Source organism: Rhamphochromis longiceps, linkage group LG7 (genome assembly GCF_057381845.1).
Source record: "Rhamphochromis longiceps isolate RC_006_pf linkage group LG7, R_longiceps_female_GT1.1, whole genome shotgun sequence".
Classification (NCBI taxonomy): Eukaryota; Metazoa; Chordata; class Actinopteri; order Cichliformes; family Cichlidae; genus Rhamphochromis; species Rhamphochromis longiceps.
This window is the reverse complement of record NC_140563.1, coordinates 27,201,752-27,221,611: the sequence shown is the minus strand read 5'-3', so window position 1 is coordinate 27,221,611 and position 19,860 is coordinate 27,201,752. Positions and strand designations below refer to the sequence as shown.

General features: G+C 38.6%; 1 protein-coding gene across 3 annotated transcripts in view; it reads right to left on the bottom strand.

The window, feature by feature from the left end:
- Positions 1-17,542, bottom strand: part of LOC146665442 (proline-rich protein 5-like) — a 41,375-nt gene extending 23,833 nt beyond the window's left edge. Inside the window, exons 1-2 of one of the 3 annotated variants that reach the window (XM_085413131.1) lie at positions 17,287-17,542; positions 2,587-2,720 (exon numbers count right to left, since the gene is read on the bottom strand). In XM_085413131.1, the coding sequence (XP_085269257.1) occupies positions 2,587-2,705 (119 nt within the window). In that variant the 5' untranslated portion in view covers positions 2,706-2,720; positions 17,287-17,542. The remainder of the gene's footprint in view (positions 1-2,586; positions 2,721-17,286) is intronic. The other 2 variants (XM_085413132.1, XM_085413135.1) reach the window with 2 other exon arrangements.
- Positions 17,543-19,860: the final 2,318 nt, after the last annotated feature.

Genomic DNA, 19,860 nt, shown 5'->3' with positions numbered 1-19,860 from the left:
CTTTGAGGCAATTATGAGCAGTTTCAGTCTTGTGATGTCACACATGATCCTGCTAGAAAACAACTGCTGCCAGTGAGTGCAGTTGCCATCATAGCAAGAAACAGATGGTAATGATGTGAGTCACATGCTATGGCATTTAGCAGTCACCAAACCTAAATACAACTGAATGCCTAGAAGAAATTTACAAGTCCGTCCTAGACTGGCAGTCCTACCTCTGACTTGATTTCAACTAGTACAGCGTGCAGCTCCTTCATGCTCCTAGTTGGGACAAACCAGCCAAGCATTCTCCACCACCCTCAACATTTCCAACCCTCTAGTACAGTTCCACAGGGATGAAGAGTCAATGCAAAGGAGCAATTTAAGCTATGTTGGGACCATGTCTAGGCCCTCCACATTCCTCATATACTTTTCAAAAAGTTGATTCTGTTCATCTGGACGTAGCGTTTTCAGTGGGAGAAACATTTCATCATTCATCCAAGTGACTTCTTCAGTCTCAGCCTATGCAGGTTTCCCCAACCTTATATAGAGTACATTTGCAGATGAGCAGAATAAACCTTTTTGGATTTCCTTACCTGGATAATAGAGCACGCATCAAGATACTTTAGGGGTTTTTCTTTTTTCTTTTAACCTTTAATACCCTATGGGCTTTCTGGGGTTCCTGCTTGAAAACATCATACCCAAAATGAATTGAATATTTCTCTAAAATTATAAACTCCATTTTCAAAAAAAACAAAACAAAAAAAACTATCTTGGTATTAAAGCTAACACATGTGAGAAATAATCATGTAAGCATCACATCAGATGCAATTGTGTCAAAATAACTGAGGATGGAACACTGAAAAAAATATGAAAAATTCTTTTTCTGGACTAATGTTGTTGTTGTTTTTTTAGCTTTTATAGCATATAAACCCTTTGAAAATATGCTGGAGTAGACCAAAAACTGAATGAATCAACATATAAACATTACCTGTGGAAAGAACAATGCTGCTGAAGTGACACAGAGCAAAGTTACACAGGTTTAATTAGAGGCTAAGCTAAGCATAGGAACAATTTGGCACCATCTGTGAAAGTTGAAAATTTTGTTGAACAGTATAACTTAGGTCATTTTTGTAAAACAAAAAGCGGACACCCCACTGTACACAATGGTAGACTGGTGCATAATGCATCTGTGGATAAACAAACGAATAAGGTAGAAAAGAGTGATTTATGAAACTACTCTTGAAGCTGGGAGAGGGAGCTATGCAGGAAATGTGTTTTTATCTGAGTTTTTTTTTTTTTTTGGAAGCCAGACAGAAAAGGTAAGATTAAAAAAATATTAGCATAAATTCTAACGTGAAGCATAATTTTGGTCTTCTTTTGCTGCTTTTTCAGTGAATTTTGGTTGGAGTGTGATAAAACTTGTGGTTTTGAAATATCCGTGAAGACAGCAGAGACATTGTTTGTCTGTGTAGATCCGTGTAAATATCACTGGGTGAATGTGGGAATCCGCACTTTGTGTTGACATCTTTTCGCAGAATCTGTCTACCTGTTGTTGATTGTTTGTTGTTTTAGCTGTGTTTGGTGGTCATAAAAATGGTTTTGTGAGAGTCTGCCATTTCTCTGGATACCAGGTGCTGCTATGTTAAGTCTATAGTTAAATCACAGACCTGGCGGCACAGCCCATGAACCCCCAGGGACAAAGGGGCTCAACAGATTATTTAATCAGCTATCTGTTAATCAAAAGTAAGTAAGTAAGTCAGTTCTTCCTGCTCTGGCTGCAAAAACAGGAATCAAGCATTTGCAACAACCGGCAATGACTCTTTCATGTCGCTGTGGAAGAACTGTGCCCACTTTTCTTTGCAGAATTGTTTTCATTCAACCACAAACATGAGTAACAAAGGTTTCAGGAAAATGGTCAGTCTGGAAATAAAAAAAGACTTGTTATCATGATAATAACTCTAGACATAACCACGCAGCCCTCATTAGGCCATTACCAATATAAATTAAATCACTAAAATTAGAAGCTAATCAGATATGAAACCAAATAGAAAATTTCTAACCTCTGAAACTTTCAATATAACCTCTTCTTCTCTTATTATATTTTTCTGTTTTTTTAAAACCAATGTTTATACACATGACAAAACATAACCCAGTGCTAAAGGTAGAACAAAAGTAAGATAATATCTGTACATTTTGTTTTGGGATTATGGAGTCGTGCAGTCTAGAACTGATAACGTCTGATATTTATACCAATGAACTGAGCCAATGTAGTGCTCCATTCAGGCAAATTCTTGTTATATTCTGTATTCCAGCCTGACTTGTTAGTATATGTGGAAACTTCTAACTGCTGCCTATTTAAAATTTTGAAGTGTAACAGGTCAGTGCAGGCCCTTTGACATAAATTACCGACTTTGAATAAAAGGGGAAGATGAAACTTGCTGATGGAAAAGTGACTTCATAAAAATACTAAATTACAACAGAACAAAAACACTTCAAATTTTAGCTTACAGTCACTTTCGGCTTACTTTGGTTTTAAATGTAAATTAAATATGGATCACAAAGATCAAGCTAAAGTACTGTGGGATTTCTTGTTTGAAGTCAGCTCACCTGTTCCACACAGTGATGTTGGAGATCTGTAGAGCAGGTGTGCTTGCATGAAAACGGGTAAGGTCTGACAGAACTGGAGAGCTCATAAATCGAGGTCTGGGACGCCGAAAAGATCCCATTATGGAAGCTGGCTGCTGTAGAGAGAGGGAAGCGCAGCTGAATAATCAGCATACTAAAACACAGTTTCATCATTTTACAAATATACAAAACTGATCTCCTTGGAGACAGGCGTGAATCTGAGATTAAAACATTCGAAGGTGATGAGCGCATTTAGCTGTGGTTGAGTTGCACAGTAATACTTGTATATAGAACTGGAAGATTGCATTGTGACTTTGCTAGCATGCAAAGGAGGAAGAAGGTGAAAGGTGCTGCAGCTAAACACCACATCTCTTTGAGGTTCTGAAAGTGGGGAACTTGCATGATGGATGCTCAAATAAGATTAGGCTAACCAGGATATTTTGATAATGTATTATTATGTTGATCTTGATTCTTTCAAGTTACATACTGGGAATACTCCCCTGTTCTAGGCTGCTTTAACTTCTGTTGATAGCTGATGCAGCAAAGCGGCTTTAGCTACATCGGCTTTATTTAGAACCAGAGAGACAGACTTCTATCAACCCACAGCTTCCTGTGCAAAGATACAAGATCAGCCTGTCTCTATAAAATGCAGATCTCCAGGTACTCTGCTTTCCAGAAACTACACAGACTTTCTTTCATTGGATGTAGCCCTTTTTTGTTGGTGACATGTCTCTCTTTCTGTGCAATTTTCCACACATTGTACAAATCAGTTTCTTGTGCTATGACTCATAGTGCTTCTTTTTTGGCCTTAAATATGACCCCAAAATGAGCCTCTTGTGATTCACAATTAAAAATTAATTAACAATTAATTAACATGATGACCAAGAACCAGTCTGCAACTATTGACCTACACTGCAGGTACATGAGTAAGGAACCAATGCAACAGGAAACACCTGGGCATTTAACCTGTCAGTTCTTTGAAACTGGGCGCAATAAACACAATAATTTATCAGAACAGTAAAAGGCATGACAACAATTCATCTAGTTATATGAATAATTCAATTATTAAATAAAATCCTACACAAATATTTTGGTTTGATGATTCATTTAACGCGCAGCTCTAACACGCTGATGTGCTAAACGATGGCAACACAAGCAATTCACCCAGATTTGCAAGTAAGAACAGACCTGCAACAGAACTGTAAAACTGTATTGAGGAGCAACATGTAAATAAAAAGTCTGACAACAGTTTTTCAACAAAAACACTGACAACTAAACATCTAAAAGATCCTTCACAGTTCTGAAGAAAAACTAAAATCTGAAATCTTGGAAATCAAAATTAATTTATACCAGGTTTATGTGGAGACAAAAGCATGAGATGGAGAGAAAAGAAGCATCATCTGTCAAAAATGGTGGAGACAATGTTGACACTGGCATGTATGGCTGCCAAGAGAATTACTGACCTAAAGCGTAGTGCAAAAGCAACACAAGAGTTTCTCAGAACAGTGACTTCAGTTACTCTTAAAAAAAAAAAAAAAGTACCTGGTACTACCACCTAATGGAAATCCTTAAATAGCTGCAGCTATTTAATATTTTAGTAATCGACAGTTTCATCAGTGCTGCTCTTGTGTTATCATTCTTTTAGTTCAAAGTGGAAAATGCACTTGCATTAAAATGGTGACAACTGAGCACTACGGAGTTGTGCATTAAAACGAAACATCGAAACAAAAACAAAAAAAATTCCAGTGAAAATTAGTTCTGTCAGCGTTAATCTCGTTAAAATGACATTAACGCCATAACATTAACGCGACAAATCTCCGTTAGTGAGTTACCACGGATCGCCCGTGCGTGGGGCTGCACGGCGTCAACGTGCTAACAAGCTAACCGCGTTTAGGTATGCCGCGTTAATGCTGTTATGGCATTAACGTCATTTTAACGAGATTAACGCTGACAGAACTAGTAAAACTGTATTATAATTTCCAGTGTGAAATTATAATAAATCATGATAAATCATTGCTGTAGCTACTGTGTGGGATGGAGCACTATTGCAAATCCTTCATCCTGACAGCAGTCAGACTGCACAACCCCCACACAGGGAATATCAAAACACCGTACGCGCGCACACACACACACACACACACGTTTATCTTTTGGTAACCTTTTTGGTTTTTGTTTGTTTTTTAAAGTTGATTTAAATTTCCTATTTATTTTTCTAATATATGTCCATTTCACTTTTTTCTTCCTGAACCTTACTGTACTACTAACAAGTGACTTTCCCCAGTGAGGGACAGATAAAGTCAATGTCTAAAACTCCCTTTTCAGTTACTGAAGGCAGAGAGACTCACAAATAAGGAGCAACTGAGCATGGTAGCAGTGAAGGCCTCATTTCAAAGGTCTCAAGGAAAGAAATGCCACATTTGGTGATCGGGCAATTACTTTTAAAATCTTGTTTTGTCCTCTGAAAATCGAGGACTACACTTCAACTTTACTTACATAGTGCCAAATCACAAAAACAGTCTACATCTCCTCTGCAGTTGATGCAATACTTTTGGTTTAACTCTTTGAAATGACGCTGAAACTCTGCACTTCAGTCTTCACTGTTTGATCTAAAATCCGCTGTGGTGGTGGTACAGAGGCAACATCACAAAAACTCTATGACTGTCCCAATACTTAATAATACTAAAATTAACAGTCCATCACTTCTTTTCTTTTAACATCAAATTTGAAAAAACAGACAAACAAACAAACATATTATCAGAAAGAAAAAGTGTAAACATTTCCCACGTGTCTGAAACATAACTGTTTTCTTTGAAATGAGGTCAGTTAATAATTATTCTGCTTTTAATTTTGTAAATATGGCTGTCACGTGTAATCACACTTACACACCCAGGAAATGCAAAATATAGCTTTCCCCAAATGCGAGCTAGTTTCATAGTTGTGTTCAGTGAAAGAGTAATCAAAAGAGTGCAGCCAGGGTTATGGTTATAAATACACAGGCACTGAGAGGTTTGTCGTACTTTGGATGCAAAGAAAGCAAAGGACTTATCTCTAACCTTTGGTCAATGAAAATTAAAATTGCCCAGAAAAGTTTGGGTTTTGGTATCGGTCTGGTGTCTGTGTATTAATCTCTATCACCATGTGAGAAATGATTTAGAACTGGTTGTGTCACCACTGGCAGCAAGAACTGAAATGAATCATGTGTGATAACTGGCAATGAGTCTTTCACATTATTCATTATTGGCCTACTCTTCCTTTGAGTTTTAATTCAGAAATATTGGACAGTTTTTTTACAACTTGCCTCAGTAACCCATTCACACAACTATGCTTTCTTTTTTCTAAGTGCTTTCTATCTAACGTTCACACACATTCATACTCTGATGGATGCATCAGAGCACAACTTAGGGTTCAGTATCTTGCCCAAGGATAATTTGGTGTAGCCGGGGATTAAAACAACCTTCTGATTAGATGACCTGCTCTACCTCCTGAGCTGTATCCCAAATACTCAACGTTTGACATGTTTGACCAAAAGAAGAACCAAATGGATAACAGCTTATCATCCAGATACATGTGGGAGAGTGAGACGACATTCCAAATGCTTCAAAAAGGTGTGTGCCAGGGACCGCAGGTTGTGTGTGAGAGTGAGACCATCTGTGCACCGTTCACCACATGTGGTGTTAAAAGGATTTGTTGGCATTAACACACACACACACACACACACACGCACGCACGCACGCACGCACGCACGCACGCAGAAGAATTAAAAAGCTGTTCAGTACAACTTGAGCTGTGCTGAATGTCTCTAAACATGTGTTACCCACAGTCAAAATCAACAAGCGTCTATATTTGACAACATGATTCACTCAGGAAGAAATCTGCTGGGTGTCACTGTGTGCATAACTATCACCATGACAATCCATCTGGTACACACCAAAAATCAATCAAAAGGTCAACCCACCTCTACTTCACCAAACCTTCCATCAGATGCTTCCCCACCGTTACATCTTATCAGTCTGTGATGTTGAGTGTAACTTGCATCATCCAACTTCAATGAACAAAACATGCCATAGGCTTGGATGGTATCAAGATATTTTTACACAAACCACCACATGTCAACAGAAGTCAGCTTTGCCTAATGGAACAGGCAACATAGTGAAGAAAAGTGGAAACTCCAAACATTAGTGACAATGCTACTGAAAAAAGAAATATGCCTCCGTCCATGTATTTTGGGTTTAGTGTTCTTTAAAGTAAACCAGCTGACACTGCAAACTCAATTAGGTTGAAGTAAAGATCATTAATAGTTCATTTAAAATAGGCTTTTACAATGACACCAAATCACAAGCTTGTGATTTATGTAAATAAATATCAGAGTCATGGTTCAGAGATATATTTGTACAACCAACAGTTAACAACAAATACATTTCACCAGAAGAGTTACTGAAGATGCAGTTTAGCTGAATTGGAAGCAATTTTAGGACACAGTTTTGCCAGGTGCACGTGGCTTTTGATACATCTGGGTAGACTAACTTGCTGTTTCCAGTCTCAATGCAAAGATAACCAAGTGTTCATTACAAAAACAAACAAAGACATACCAAAATCCTGAAAATATAATGGTACTTATTCTTCTGCTGACCTACAGTGAAAGAATAGCAGTCAGTTTTCTTGTGCTTGTGTATTTGTGTGCAAGTGTTGATTTGTGCTAGCATGACGACTAATCCTATCACAGAAGCCCTGTCATGAGAAAGTACTCAGACTAATGCAATTACAAATCCTGAGAGTCAGAGAGAAAGAAATAGATAGGCATGCTTGAGCCCACAAGACAACATATATTAGTTAATTATCCAGCCAGAAGCTTGTTGATGGCTACTGAAAGCATCTTACTGAAGTGCAATGTTCTAAGGGACAAAAATAAACCAAACATTAGTAAGAAATTCCAAAATACATTCACATTTGTGCACAAAATTATTGATTTTTAAAGTCATTAAAGATGTCAACCTTTAGGGAAGACTGTGCTGTATCATATTGTCATAATATCTGCAATATACAGCTATACATTTTTACATGATATAAAAAAATGTTAGCAATAACTAAAGCAAGATGACAAGCTAAAGTATTAAACTTCAAGGGAAAACAGTACCTAGGCTTTTTTGTGTGTAACTTGCACAGTGTCACTAAATATAAGGTGTATCACTACCTTTCCAGTCAAATGCTGCTGCCAACACCTTCTTTCAGTAAATTCACACTTCACATTAGGAAATGGGCTATTATTGACAGTAGCTTATGAAAACAAAAGGATGTAAAATGCTCCTAATTTACTTACACTTGTCTGCAAGCTGCCTGCATTAATAAACTTTCTTCCCTATTTTCTGTTACCACAAACCATGTTAAAGTTTAAACTAATATCACCCAACCCTACTCTTTGGGCTATGAAGCCAAAACCCAGGGATCCTTTAATAAATCACACTACACCAACCTCTGTCCAAGTCTAATTTAGCTAGATGACCTATATTTTTGAGACACGAAGTTCATCTGTGTAGAGCTAGAAATCTATCATTGTGCAGGTTTTTTTTGTCATTAGCCTACAGAGTTACACTGGGGAATTGAGTATGTTCCACTGAAATAACTTTTTTCTAAATAAAATTCAATAATTTCCTAGTCAATTTCTTACAGTCTGCCCCTCACACGATCATCACCTGTCTTGGCCTAATGTGAATCATCTCAACAGGTATTAGGTGTTCCCACATTTTCTTTAACCATTAGTCTTTCCAGATCGTCTACATGCTGAACATGGAAGCAGATTTAAAAAAAGGTTGAAAGTCATACCGATTATCCACATACAGTTCTGGTCAGAATTTTATGTACACTTTATGTACACATCTTCAGAAGTTTTCTGATGACTCTGCGGTGGTTGGATGCATCAGCAGGGATGATGAGACAGAGTACCGGGCTGTGGTCGACTCCTTTGTCACGTGGTGTGAGCAGAATCATCTGCAGCTCAACGTGGCAAAGACCAAGGAACTGATCGTGGACTTCAGGAAGACCAGGAAACACTTGACCCCTGTTTCAATCCAGGGGGTCAGTGGTGACATTGTGGAGGACTATAAATACCTTGGAGTACACATTGACAATAAACTGGACTGGGCTAAAAACACCACAGCACTTTACAGGAAGGGCCAGAGTCGTCTCTATTTTTTGAGGCGACTGAGGTCCTTCAACATCTGCCAGAAAATGCTGAGGATTTTCTATGAGTCTGTTGTGGCCAGTGCGATCCTCTATGCTGTTGCATGCTGGGGGAGCAGGCTGAGGGTCGCAGATGCCAACAGACTTAATAAACTAATCCGTAAGGCCAGCAATGTTGTGGGGATGGAGCTGGACTCCCTCAAGGTGGTGTCGGGGAGGCGGATGCTGTCCAAGATAAAGACAATGTTGGATAACACCTCCCACCCACTCCATGACATGCTGGTCAGTCACAGGAGCACGTTCAGTGAGAGACTGAGATTACCGAAAAGCACCACTGAACGACACAGGAAATCATTCCTGCCTGTGGCCATCTCCCTGTACAACGCATCCACTTAACACACTGTTTGCTGCTACAGCTACACATGTTTCTTTTCCAACTATTTATCTATGAGTGACTTATGTATGTATGTATGTATGTATTGTACTATTCTTAGTTAGTGTATTGTCTGTCTTGTCTTAATGTTGGTTTAAAATGGAGCACTGTAACAAAAAATAATTTCCCCCAGGGATCAATAAAGTATTCTGATTCTGATACACTCATCATGGGCATGAATGCCATGGTAATTTTGAGTTGGCTCCCTTGGACTTTGCCATTGTTCTAAGAATTGGTCAGTCCAATGAGTGCTATCCAAGAGAAATCACCAGTTGTACTGGACATGATCACTAACCAGAATTTAATAGGGCTCTGCCTCGTCAACTTAAAAGCCATCTTAGAATCTTCAGCACCACTTGTTAAAAGATTTAAGTAAGTGTATGTAAATATATCTATATTTTTCAGAAAACTTTATTAATCCCGAAGGAAATTATGTAAATTATTGAGCCTGTATCCATACTTTTGACACTGTGTTGACTAGGGCTGGGCGATATGGCCTAAAATTCATATCGCGATATAATTTGAAGCATGTGCGGTAACGATATATATCACGATATATTCTTTTCTTCTGTATAACGTATTTTCCACACTATAAGGCACACTTAAAATCCTTTAATTTTCTCAAAAATCGAGAGTGTGCCTTATGTATGAATTCTGGTTGTGCTTACTGACCTCGAACCGATTTTGGCGTGCAGAAATCTGTTAAAAAATGTTTTAGTACAACTTTGGTAAGTGCACTGCTTGATGGATTGTCAGAGCATTGCGGCTGCCGTAGTGAGGAGCTTTGCGGAGTAATCTGGGTCGAAAACTCCGTCCGCTTCAGGTCCCAAAGTCAAACGAATACTGAGAGTTAAAAACGGTCTAAATTCTTTCATCTTTAATAAAATCATCAGCATTGCTGCTTTACCAGCTGTAACAATTAAGTTTAACATCCATGCATCCATGAAAACAGAATTTATTAAATTTAACGGAGTTAGAAGTTAACAGGAAGTTAGCGCGCTAGCTTCCACCTAAACATGTTGTGCTATGTGATTGCTAGCGACACAGCTATGTTAGCATAACATTAGCACAGTGAAGCTGGAGGATGAACGCCAACTTTTTTCCACTCATTAAAAGTTAACGTGAGGGATTCTGGTGGTCAGGGACAAATGCAATCGCATAGCATGATGCTATACATGGGCCAAACTTCAGTCAGGAGAACAACTGAGATTATTCATCCACAATACGAGGTTAGTTATTAATATACTGCAACAACATGGGATTAGAACAGCTGCGAGAGAATTCAACATTAATGAATCAATGTTACGGAAGTGGAGGAAGCAGAGTTTTTGGCTTTCCCCTTATTTCAAAAGTGCTTCATCTCTTTGCTATGACTGTCGCCTGGAAAAACTTGCAGATGATAATGGTTTTAGCCGCTGTGATGCTTTCGACCAAAACATGCGCAGCTTGATGACATCATCGACATGCGCTATCGCGATAGAGCGAGATAGTCAAAATCTCTATCGTTGGCCAAATTTATATCGTTTCTATCGTATATCGTTTATATCGCCCACCCCTAGTGTTGACTTCTAAAAACTTCTAAAATCTAAAAGAAATTTAAAATTGTGCACCCAAATTTTGTTTTTTTAAAGTAATTAAGGATGTATAATGTACAAACATTTCACTCTAGAAAAAGTACGGTTGAAGGAAACCATTAACCTGACACTCATACCCAGGATGAATGCATTTAAACTTCTGACCACAACTGTACCACCAATGTCAACACTGTAGAGGGAGCAGCAGTTTCTCCCAGCAGAACTATGCACTCTGTTATGCAACAAAAATTACTCTGAGGGTGACTCCAGGAATGTGACAAATAGCCAAAGTGTAAACCTAGATTTTAAATTCCCCGGATACCAGTCCATCCACGGGATAGAGCCCTCTGCATTGAGGAAGTCCCAGGGTTAACATATGGATGATCTAACAGTTTAGGGTTTACTACTTTGTGGTATAAGGATGCCACCAGAACCAATACTTACAGAACCTTTGATACCTAAATTCTGAAAATGCAATGGTACGTTTTTGGTTTTTTTGCACTAAAGGCAGCATAAGTACTGAGTAGGTACTTAAGATACTAATTTATACTAACAATTAGTGATAATTGTTAATTATTAATTAAATAGATTAGATTATTATGCTTTTGCAACAGTAATGACATCGTTGGTACCAACTTCGCCTCCTCCATCTGACACATAACAAAGGGACTGCTGCAGATTTTCAGGCAGCCCCTCCCATCACCAGCAGCTGAAGACGTGAACACTAACTCACCAAACCTACACTAACACTAAACCACCACCTTGGAGAGTGTAAAAGGAATTTTGAGGTCAGTAAAGTTCTTGTTTCAACAACAATTAATAATTAAACAGTTATCATAAATGTTAATCTGGCTGGCACCCACATTAATGTTACCCATTTTACTATTATTAGCCATCAGTTAAGTTATCATTAACTTAGCAGCTGTGGCTAATAATAATTTAATTCATTCCAACTTTATTTTATTTACATAGTGCCACATCACACACTACAATAATATGGAGAAACCCCAACAATCAAACGCCCCCCCCTGAGAGCAAGAACTTAGTGACAGTGTCACCTGCTGTGACCGACAAGGGGTGAGTGTAGGAAGAGAGAAGACACACAGTGGAAGAGAGCCAGATATTAATAGCAACTAATGATTAAGTGAGTGATGTATAAACACAAAGGTGAATGAAAAAATGTGACTGAAGGAGGAACAGCCCCCAGCAGCCTAGGCCTATTGCAGTGTAACTAAGGCCGGGTTCAGGGTCACCTGATCCATCCCCAGCTATATGCTTTATCAACAAGGAAAGTTTAAGCCTAATGTTAAAATAGAGGTAACCTGTCACTGAATCAAAGCTACGAGCTGGTTCCACCGAAGAGGGGCCTGAAAGCTGAAGGCATTACCTTCTATACGGCTTTAAAATATCTTAGGAACAACAAGTAAGCCTGCAGTCTGAGAGCAAAGTGCTCTACTGGGGAGATATGGTACTATGTCTCTGAGATAAGATTGGTCCTGGTTATTCAGACCTTGTATGTAAGGAGTAGGATTTTCAATTTGAATCTGGAGCCAATGAAGAGACGCCAATATATAACGTTAATGTTGGAGCTAGACAGAAAAATATTACCACTCCTTCCTATCTGTAACATAAATACAGTTTTAACTTAGCAGAGTAACACTTATTTGTGTCAAAAATCTGTTACAGGAAGCTGCACAACATCTGCCAGTAAATAGAAATAAGCAGTGGCAGTCTACCACCTCTAATCAGCAATGAAAATATCACACCAAGTTATCAGAAGCACAGAAAATATACCACAGAAAATAAAGCTTTGTGTAGCATATTAAAGGGCAACCAAGTTTGTTTTGTGATGTGCCTTCCTCCCCCCCAAATTTGGGACAACTATCTGATTACCATATTTCCCGGACTACAAAGCGCACCTGAATATTAGCCGCACAAGCTAAAATCAGGGGAAAATCCTGTTTTGTACATACATTAGCCGCACCTGACTAAAAGCCGCAGGTGTTTCAATGTTGACTTATCTTATGTAAGAGAATATGCACAAAGGGAATTGTCAGGAAAGAGATGGCTGTTTGAAGACACACCCCTTTTATTAATATTTTGAAAAACAAGTTATGGGTACATATCACATGCCCTTCCGCCAGGCAACGTAGTGCCGTACAACAGCGGAACAAACAAAACAAATCGTCTTACGATATGACAAAAATCATGGACAATCCATAAAAAAGCCGCACCTGACTAAAAGCCGCAGGGTTCAAAGCTTGTGCAAAAAGTAGCGGCTTATAGCCCGACAATTACGGTAACTATGAGATAATTCTCTTGCTCTAATTCTAAAAGTGTTCTATTATATATACAAATAAATACACCGTATGGAACTTGTTCACTTTTAGAGTGGCCAATTGGCTTTGCTCATAATGTGTAAAAGTTATTGAGCCAGTGCTCCAGTTGTAAATAAAACAGGTAAATTAACTTCATCTAAGTAAGCTACATGTTCCACTTTTTACAGACATAACAAGGCAGCCTTTGTAAATACAGTTTGAGGGAATTCCCCCAACTACATGCAGTGAATGTGGAAGTATATTGCACCGATACTGAGAGAAGAACTACGTACCTGCCTGATATCACAGATGTTCTTAGGCAGGTAAAACAATCCAATTGAGAACCTTTGGAGATGGATGGCGAGGGAAGTTTATAAAAATGGACAACAGTTCTGGACAGTAGATGCCCTTCTTGCAGCTGTCTTCACCACTTGGAGAAATGTTCCCACTCACCTCATAGAAACACTTGCATCAAGCACACCGCAACAAATATTTAAAATGATCAACAATAACGGTGGAGCTACTCATTTCTGAGTTCATTTTTGGAACTTTGATTTCTGTTTTGTGGGGGTTTACGGGGTTGTTGTTTTTTTGGAGGTGTGGTCCTAAGCATTTGATCAGCTGTAAAACAGCCTGTTTCAGTTTAAGCGTTGTTTTCAATAAATTGCATGCCACAAAAATGTTTTGTTAAATGAGTTAAATTGAGTTAAATGCAGAGCAGATTTAACTATTTGGTTTCAGGCTTGATGAATTGCAGGGATGTAGATTGAAGCTTAATTTATGTTACTATGATTGCTGTACTTTACAATACTTCATTAAATTGAGTTTCTTATTCTTTAAAAGTTAAATGTGAGGTCAATTTTAAAATACAGGTGCTGGTCATATAATTAGAATATCATCAAAAAGTTGACGTATTTCACTAATTCTATTTACAAAGTGAAACTTGTATAATGTATACAATTATTCCACACAGACTGATATATTACAAGTGTTTATTTCTTTTAATTTTGATGATTATAACTGACAACTAATGAAATTCAGTATTTTAGAAAAGTAGAACATTGTGAAAAGGTTCAATATTGAAAACACCTGGTGCCACACTCTAATCAGCTAATTAACTCAAAACACCTGCAAAAGCCTTTAAAGAAAATCTCAGTCCAGTTCTGTAGGCTACACAATCATGGGGAGCACTGCTGACTTGACAGTTGATGACCACTGGGCACAAGGAGGGCAAGACACAAAAGGGTATTGCAAAAGAAGCTGGCTGTTCACATAGCTCTGTGTCCAAGTAAATTAGTAGAGAGGCGAGGGGAAGGAAAAGATGTGGTCGAAGAGAGGAAAGGCACAGAATCCACGTTGCTTGAGGTCCAGTGTAAAGTTTCCACAGTCAGTGATGGTTTGGGGTGTCATCTGCTGGTGTTGCTCCACTGTGTTTTCTGAGGTCCAAGATCAACACAGCCGTATACCAGGAAGTTTTAGAGCACTTCATGCTGCTGACCAGCTTTATGGAGATGCACACAGTGCCAAAGCTACCAGTAGCTGGTTTAAGGACCATGATAGATGGTTGCTCTCATGGTGTCATGAGAACAACCTGGGCTCTCATGACACCTGAGCAGTGCCACAGACTGATCAAATCCATGCCATGCTGCACTGGTGCAGTAATTCAGGCAAAAGGAGCCCGACTAAGTATTGAGTGCTGTACATGTTCATACTTTTCATGTTCATACTTTACAGATGGCCAAGATTTCTAAAAATCCTTTCTTTGTATTGGTCTTAAGTAATATTCTACATTTCTTAGATTATACACCCCTACTAGAGCACTAAGATCATCTTCCCAGTCACTCTTGGTACTCCCGAGATCCCGGCTGAAGACTAGAGGTGACCGCGCGTTTGCCTTGGCTGCACCTAATTTATGGAATAACCTCCCCATCGCTATACGCAAGTCTGATTCCATCCATTCCTTCAAATCGCGGTTAAAAACCCACTTATTTAGCCTCGCCTTTTCTACCAGTTAACGCCTGCTTGTCAGTTAGCTTAATGCTTATTCTTATCTTTGGCTTATTCTTAATTACTTTTAATCATTTTTAATTTTGACTGTTTTATCCTTTACACTTAGTTTCCTTATGCAATTCTTTTGCTTTTGTGTTTTAATGCCATTCAACCTGCTAGCATGTTTTGGTACCTTGCCATAGCCCTCATCCTTCCCTGTTACGTCATCCTACTCGCTTGCATGTTAAGCACTTTGGTACACCACTGTTTTTTAAATGTGCTATATAAATAAAGTTTGTTGTTGTTTTCTGAGATACTGAATTTGGGGTTTTCATTAGTTGTCAGTTTTAATCATCCAAAATTAAAAGCAATAAACACTTAAAATATATCAGTCTGTGTGGAATGAATGTATACATTATACAAGTTTCACTTTTGATATTCTAATTCTATGACCAGCACCTGTATAGGCAAAGACCTGTTCAATGTTTTACAGTGAGTGCTCTTTTTATATAGTAGGGTAACCAATATCCAAAATTAACCTTTCATTGATCATCTTCTCCTAAAATAGTTACATTATTCAGGTGTGTAAACTATTGTTTGTTGAACTCTATTGAGTCTAATAATAATAATTCTAATATAATAATCATTAAAAAAAATCAGTATATCAAAATAAAACAATTCGTAAAACAAAAACTAATGAAAAAAAATCTTACATATTTACTGTGTTAGCTCTTATTAATAATTTTTAAAATTAGATGAAAATTAACAACCTAATTTTCATCTTGTTGTAGGATGGGTTAAAATGACCCCTCTGGTAGTTTTATGGTGTTTGAAATTCTAACAAACAAACAACTGTAATATTTGATGACAAATTTGTAATTAGATTGAACTGTTCACAGACTTCCATGCTATTGTATACTTTGGGAGACACTGGCTGAGGGCTGTTCATCAGTGCCCTTTGAATAAAAAACAAAACAAAAACAAAATAGAAAGAAATCAGCCAAGTGCCAATTAGTGAGCCCCTAATCCTAATGTAATAAACTGAAGTGTAAGAGTGCACAGTACAGAGTCTGCAAAAACCCATGAGGGCATTTGTCAAACTGGAATTTCTCCAAGCAACCAATAGCCAAGTGAGTTCTCCCTGTACCAACGTCCTGTCAGTCAGACAGTAAAAAGTAACAGGATCTACAAAGCTCTGTATGCTACCTACAGACTATCACCACACTGCAAGGCCAAGCATCAGCCTGCCTCTGCTGATCCTTGCCCCATAAATGGCCCTCTTACCTCTGGCCATATTATACACACAATACATTATTTTCTTTTACTTTGAAGTTACGTGGTGTTAAACAATTCTGGTTACAAAGTAACAGGTGACAGTAGTCACTTGCTTGACATCTGCAAACTGTGAGCTATTCATAGGCCTAACTTGGTAAAGTTATCTTGGCATCCTAAAAAAAACTGCAGGTCTCTGTGACAGGTCGATCCCCAGATATTTGAGGAACTCACATAAGTGCAGTTGAAAATTACTCAGTCTATCTAGAGCTGCAACAATAAGATCATTAAATAATGCTCTGAGAAGTCTGATCTGCCCGTGTTCTAAGAATGAAATAACGTATTACTGTTTCCTCCATCCGCTTCATGTCATTGACAAGTACAACTGGTCTCAAGAAAAATCGCCTCACGAACGGTTAAAAACGTATATACCAACACAACAATGACAGTTATAAATACATCTACTGACCCAAAAACAAACACTGGGTTAGTATGCGGTGCAGTTATCGATCTTATGCTTTAAGTTGGCATACAGAATTACTGGTATAAGATCCACGACGCCTCCCCAAAGTCATTACATGTAACTATACGTAAAGAGCTGAACTGTCTGTGACTGCGTACCTATTTACATGAAGTTCTGTGGGTCATTCCACACACGTAACTACCAGCAGGTATCTGCACTCTCCCCTTTTCAGTGGGCTGTATCTATTTGACCTAAAAAGGGGTTTTCACTTCTATTTTAAAGGATCTCTTCTTCGTAAGTTACTTTTTTACTGAATTCCAGCTCGAGAGGATATGAAATGCGTCCGGTCACAAAAACACAGTAAAAGAAAAAGAAACACGCCACAGAGTTTGGCCGCTGTTCTGCGTGAACATCTTGACAGGATATAAGCCTCGTGGTATTCGTGCGTGGACTCACCTCTGCAAACTGGCTTCACCTTTTGCTGCTGCTCTGAGTAATAAACACAGCCGCGGTCTTTAGGCGACTCAATAAAATGTGCCGCTTCTTGTTATCAGCAGCTGTGTGTGCGCATCGCTTGGGTTTCCGTTCTAAAAAAAACAAACACTTCCTCCGCTTAAGAACTCATACTGAGAAACGGAGCTCACACAGGTTCTCTGATAACTGTTCGTGAGAACAACTGCCTCTTCCCGCTGCCTCCATTCAACAGGCTGCAGTACCGGCTGCAACCGACGCTGCCACGCGTGACCTTCAAAATAAAAGTCGAATTTGTTAGAAATCAAGTTTTGTGGTGGAATGGATTCACAGTACAACCTCACAACACTTGCACCTGAAGTTTATTCGCAGAAAACACGTTGCACAAAGCAGAGATATGCAAAGGTATATAGTTAAACCTCTATATAATTCTATATATAATATAGTGTTGGATTATTAATTGCCTTTTTCAGAAGACCTTTACGCCTGATTCTGTGATTTACATGAAATTATTAGGCTAATTAGAAAGCAATATAAGAATAAAAGTGGTCACTATTACTTTTTTTTTTTAATTCTTAGAACACATAACCATTTCAAAAGCAACCACAGTTCATGATTCAGTAGCTTAAAAAACATGTTTAACAGCAATAACTTGGAGTAATAATTTTCTGTATGACTTTATCAGTCTCTCATGTTATTGTGGAGGACTTTTGGCACACTCTTCTTTACAGTGTTGCTTCAGTTAATTGAGATTTGCAGGCTTTTGTTTATACACAGCCCTACAGTATTTTAATTATGTTGAGGTCAGAAGGCTATAGTACAAAGCAGCATTCTGTCTCATCCAGCTAAGTTCAGGGTTAAACCCTGGGCTTTCTGTAGTATGCCAGTGGTAACTTCTTACCAGGATGTATAGGTATGGTAACTTATGTGGCGACCTTAACTTCGTCTGAAGCAGTTTAGATACGATCCAGATAAGGATCAACAGGTACGAAATCACTGCCTACTGAAACCTACACCGTCCTTGATGACCTCATATCAAACTTGTACACAGACGATGTTTGAATTTTGTTCTCAGAATTAATCTTTACTCTGAACCCCTTTAATAGCACCAAGTCTTCTACTGAGAGAATAAAAACTAGAACATCAAGAGCAGACGAGTTTCCGAGTTTCAGTTTTAAATTGTCTGAAATTTCTTTACAGCATGTTTTAAGTATGATTGTTAATTTTTGACTTTGTATATTCACATTTAAGCATAGCCCCAGTGTGTGCTGGCCCTGGTAGAGGCTGGAGACCTGTCTACGGTTTGTGCTGGTATGCTGTATTTGGCTGCACCACACTGGCAACCTGGCGTCCAGGGTGTTACCTGCCTCTCAACCTATGGTAGCTCTTCATAAAGATAGGACTCGCAACCCAGTCTGCCAAACCAGAGGCACCGTCCCAGATCTTCTACAGAAGGCGTATTAGCAGGATTGAGGGGATCCCTCCATGGTCGATTATATCCTCAGTAGAAGTCTGCAGCACCCCACTTCCACTGTACACAGTATGAGCAGAGTTCTCCTACTGAGTTTCCTGAGGGTTTGCCAGAATTACATCAAGACCAACTGAAAGTCAAGTCCAGTGGCCTCGCAGATTTAATCCCACACCTGAGTTTTTGCTACAGCTACTTCCACAGCTCAGGAACTCAGTATTCCTGCTGTGGCAAGGATTGCCAAAAAAAGGTTGTATGATGGGTCAGGATAATGTTTTCTAATAATAGCAACAGGAAGGTATTATTTTCAGTGTTTTGTGCCTGTTTTTGTTTTGTTTTGTTTTGAGCAGTACAGTGTGATTTTTTTTTTTTTTGTTGGACATATTACTAAATATAAGCATTAAAGACTGTTTGTTTAGGATCTTGACTGCCTTTCTGCTGATTGCTATGTAGTTAGCAGGACTAAGATGCTATACAGCGGCATCAGCAAAAGTAGTATTGGATAAATATTAATAACCATTCAGAGAAACCGTAGAGTATCTATGGACAGACTTGAGACTTAATTACTACTATAGTGATGATGTCAGAAATCCTGCTTGGACTGAGACCTTACTGTTCTCACATTCCCATCCTTGGGAGCCAACATGGGACTGAAGGCCACATGACAAAAATACTATGATGACCAGATTTCTCACATCAGAACTGGCTTACTTGTTTTTCAGCTGTTTGTACAGTAACTTACTGTGTCCATGGCTGCAGCACACAGAAGGTACTGGGTCAGGTTTAGGCCACACTGCACATCACTTTAGCCAAAGAGGAGGTCAGAGAAGTTGGTGAAACGCTGGATGTGGGGTATGAATATCTTAAAGAGACAAACATCCCCATCTGCTGGATAACCACAAGTACAACAAATAAATATCTGTCCTTGACCAACTAGAATCAAAGACTTATTTAAAATATTCTTCACTCATTAAATGCCTAAAAATATATTTTTTACACCTCAAGTGTACTAAATTGTAAATTAACTGCACTGTATATCATTTTTACACTTCCATTAAACACTTAAAGAGCCCTAAATACACCACTATGTG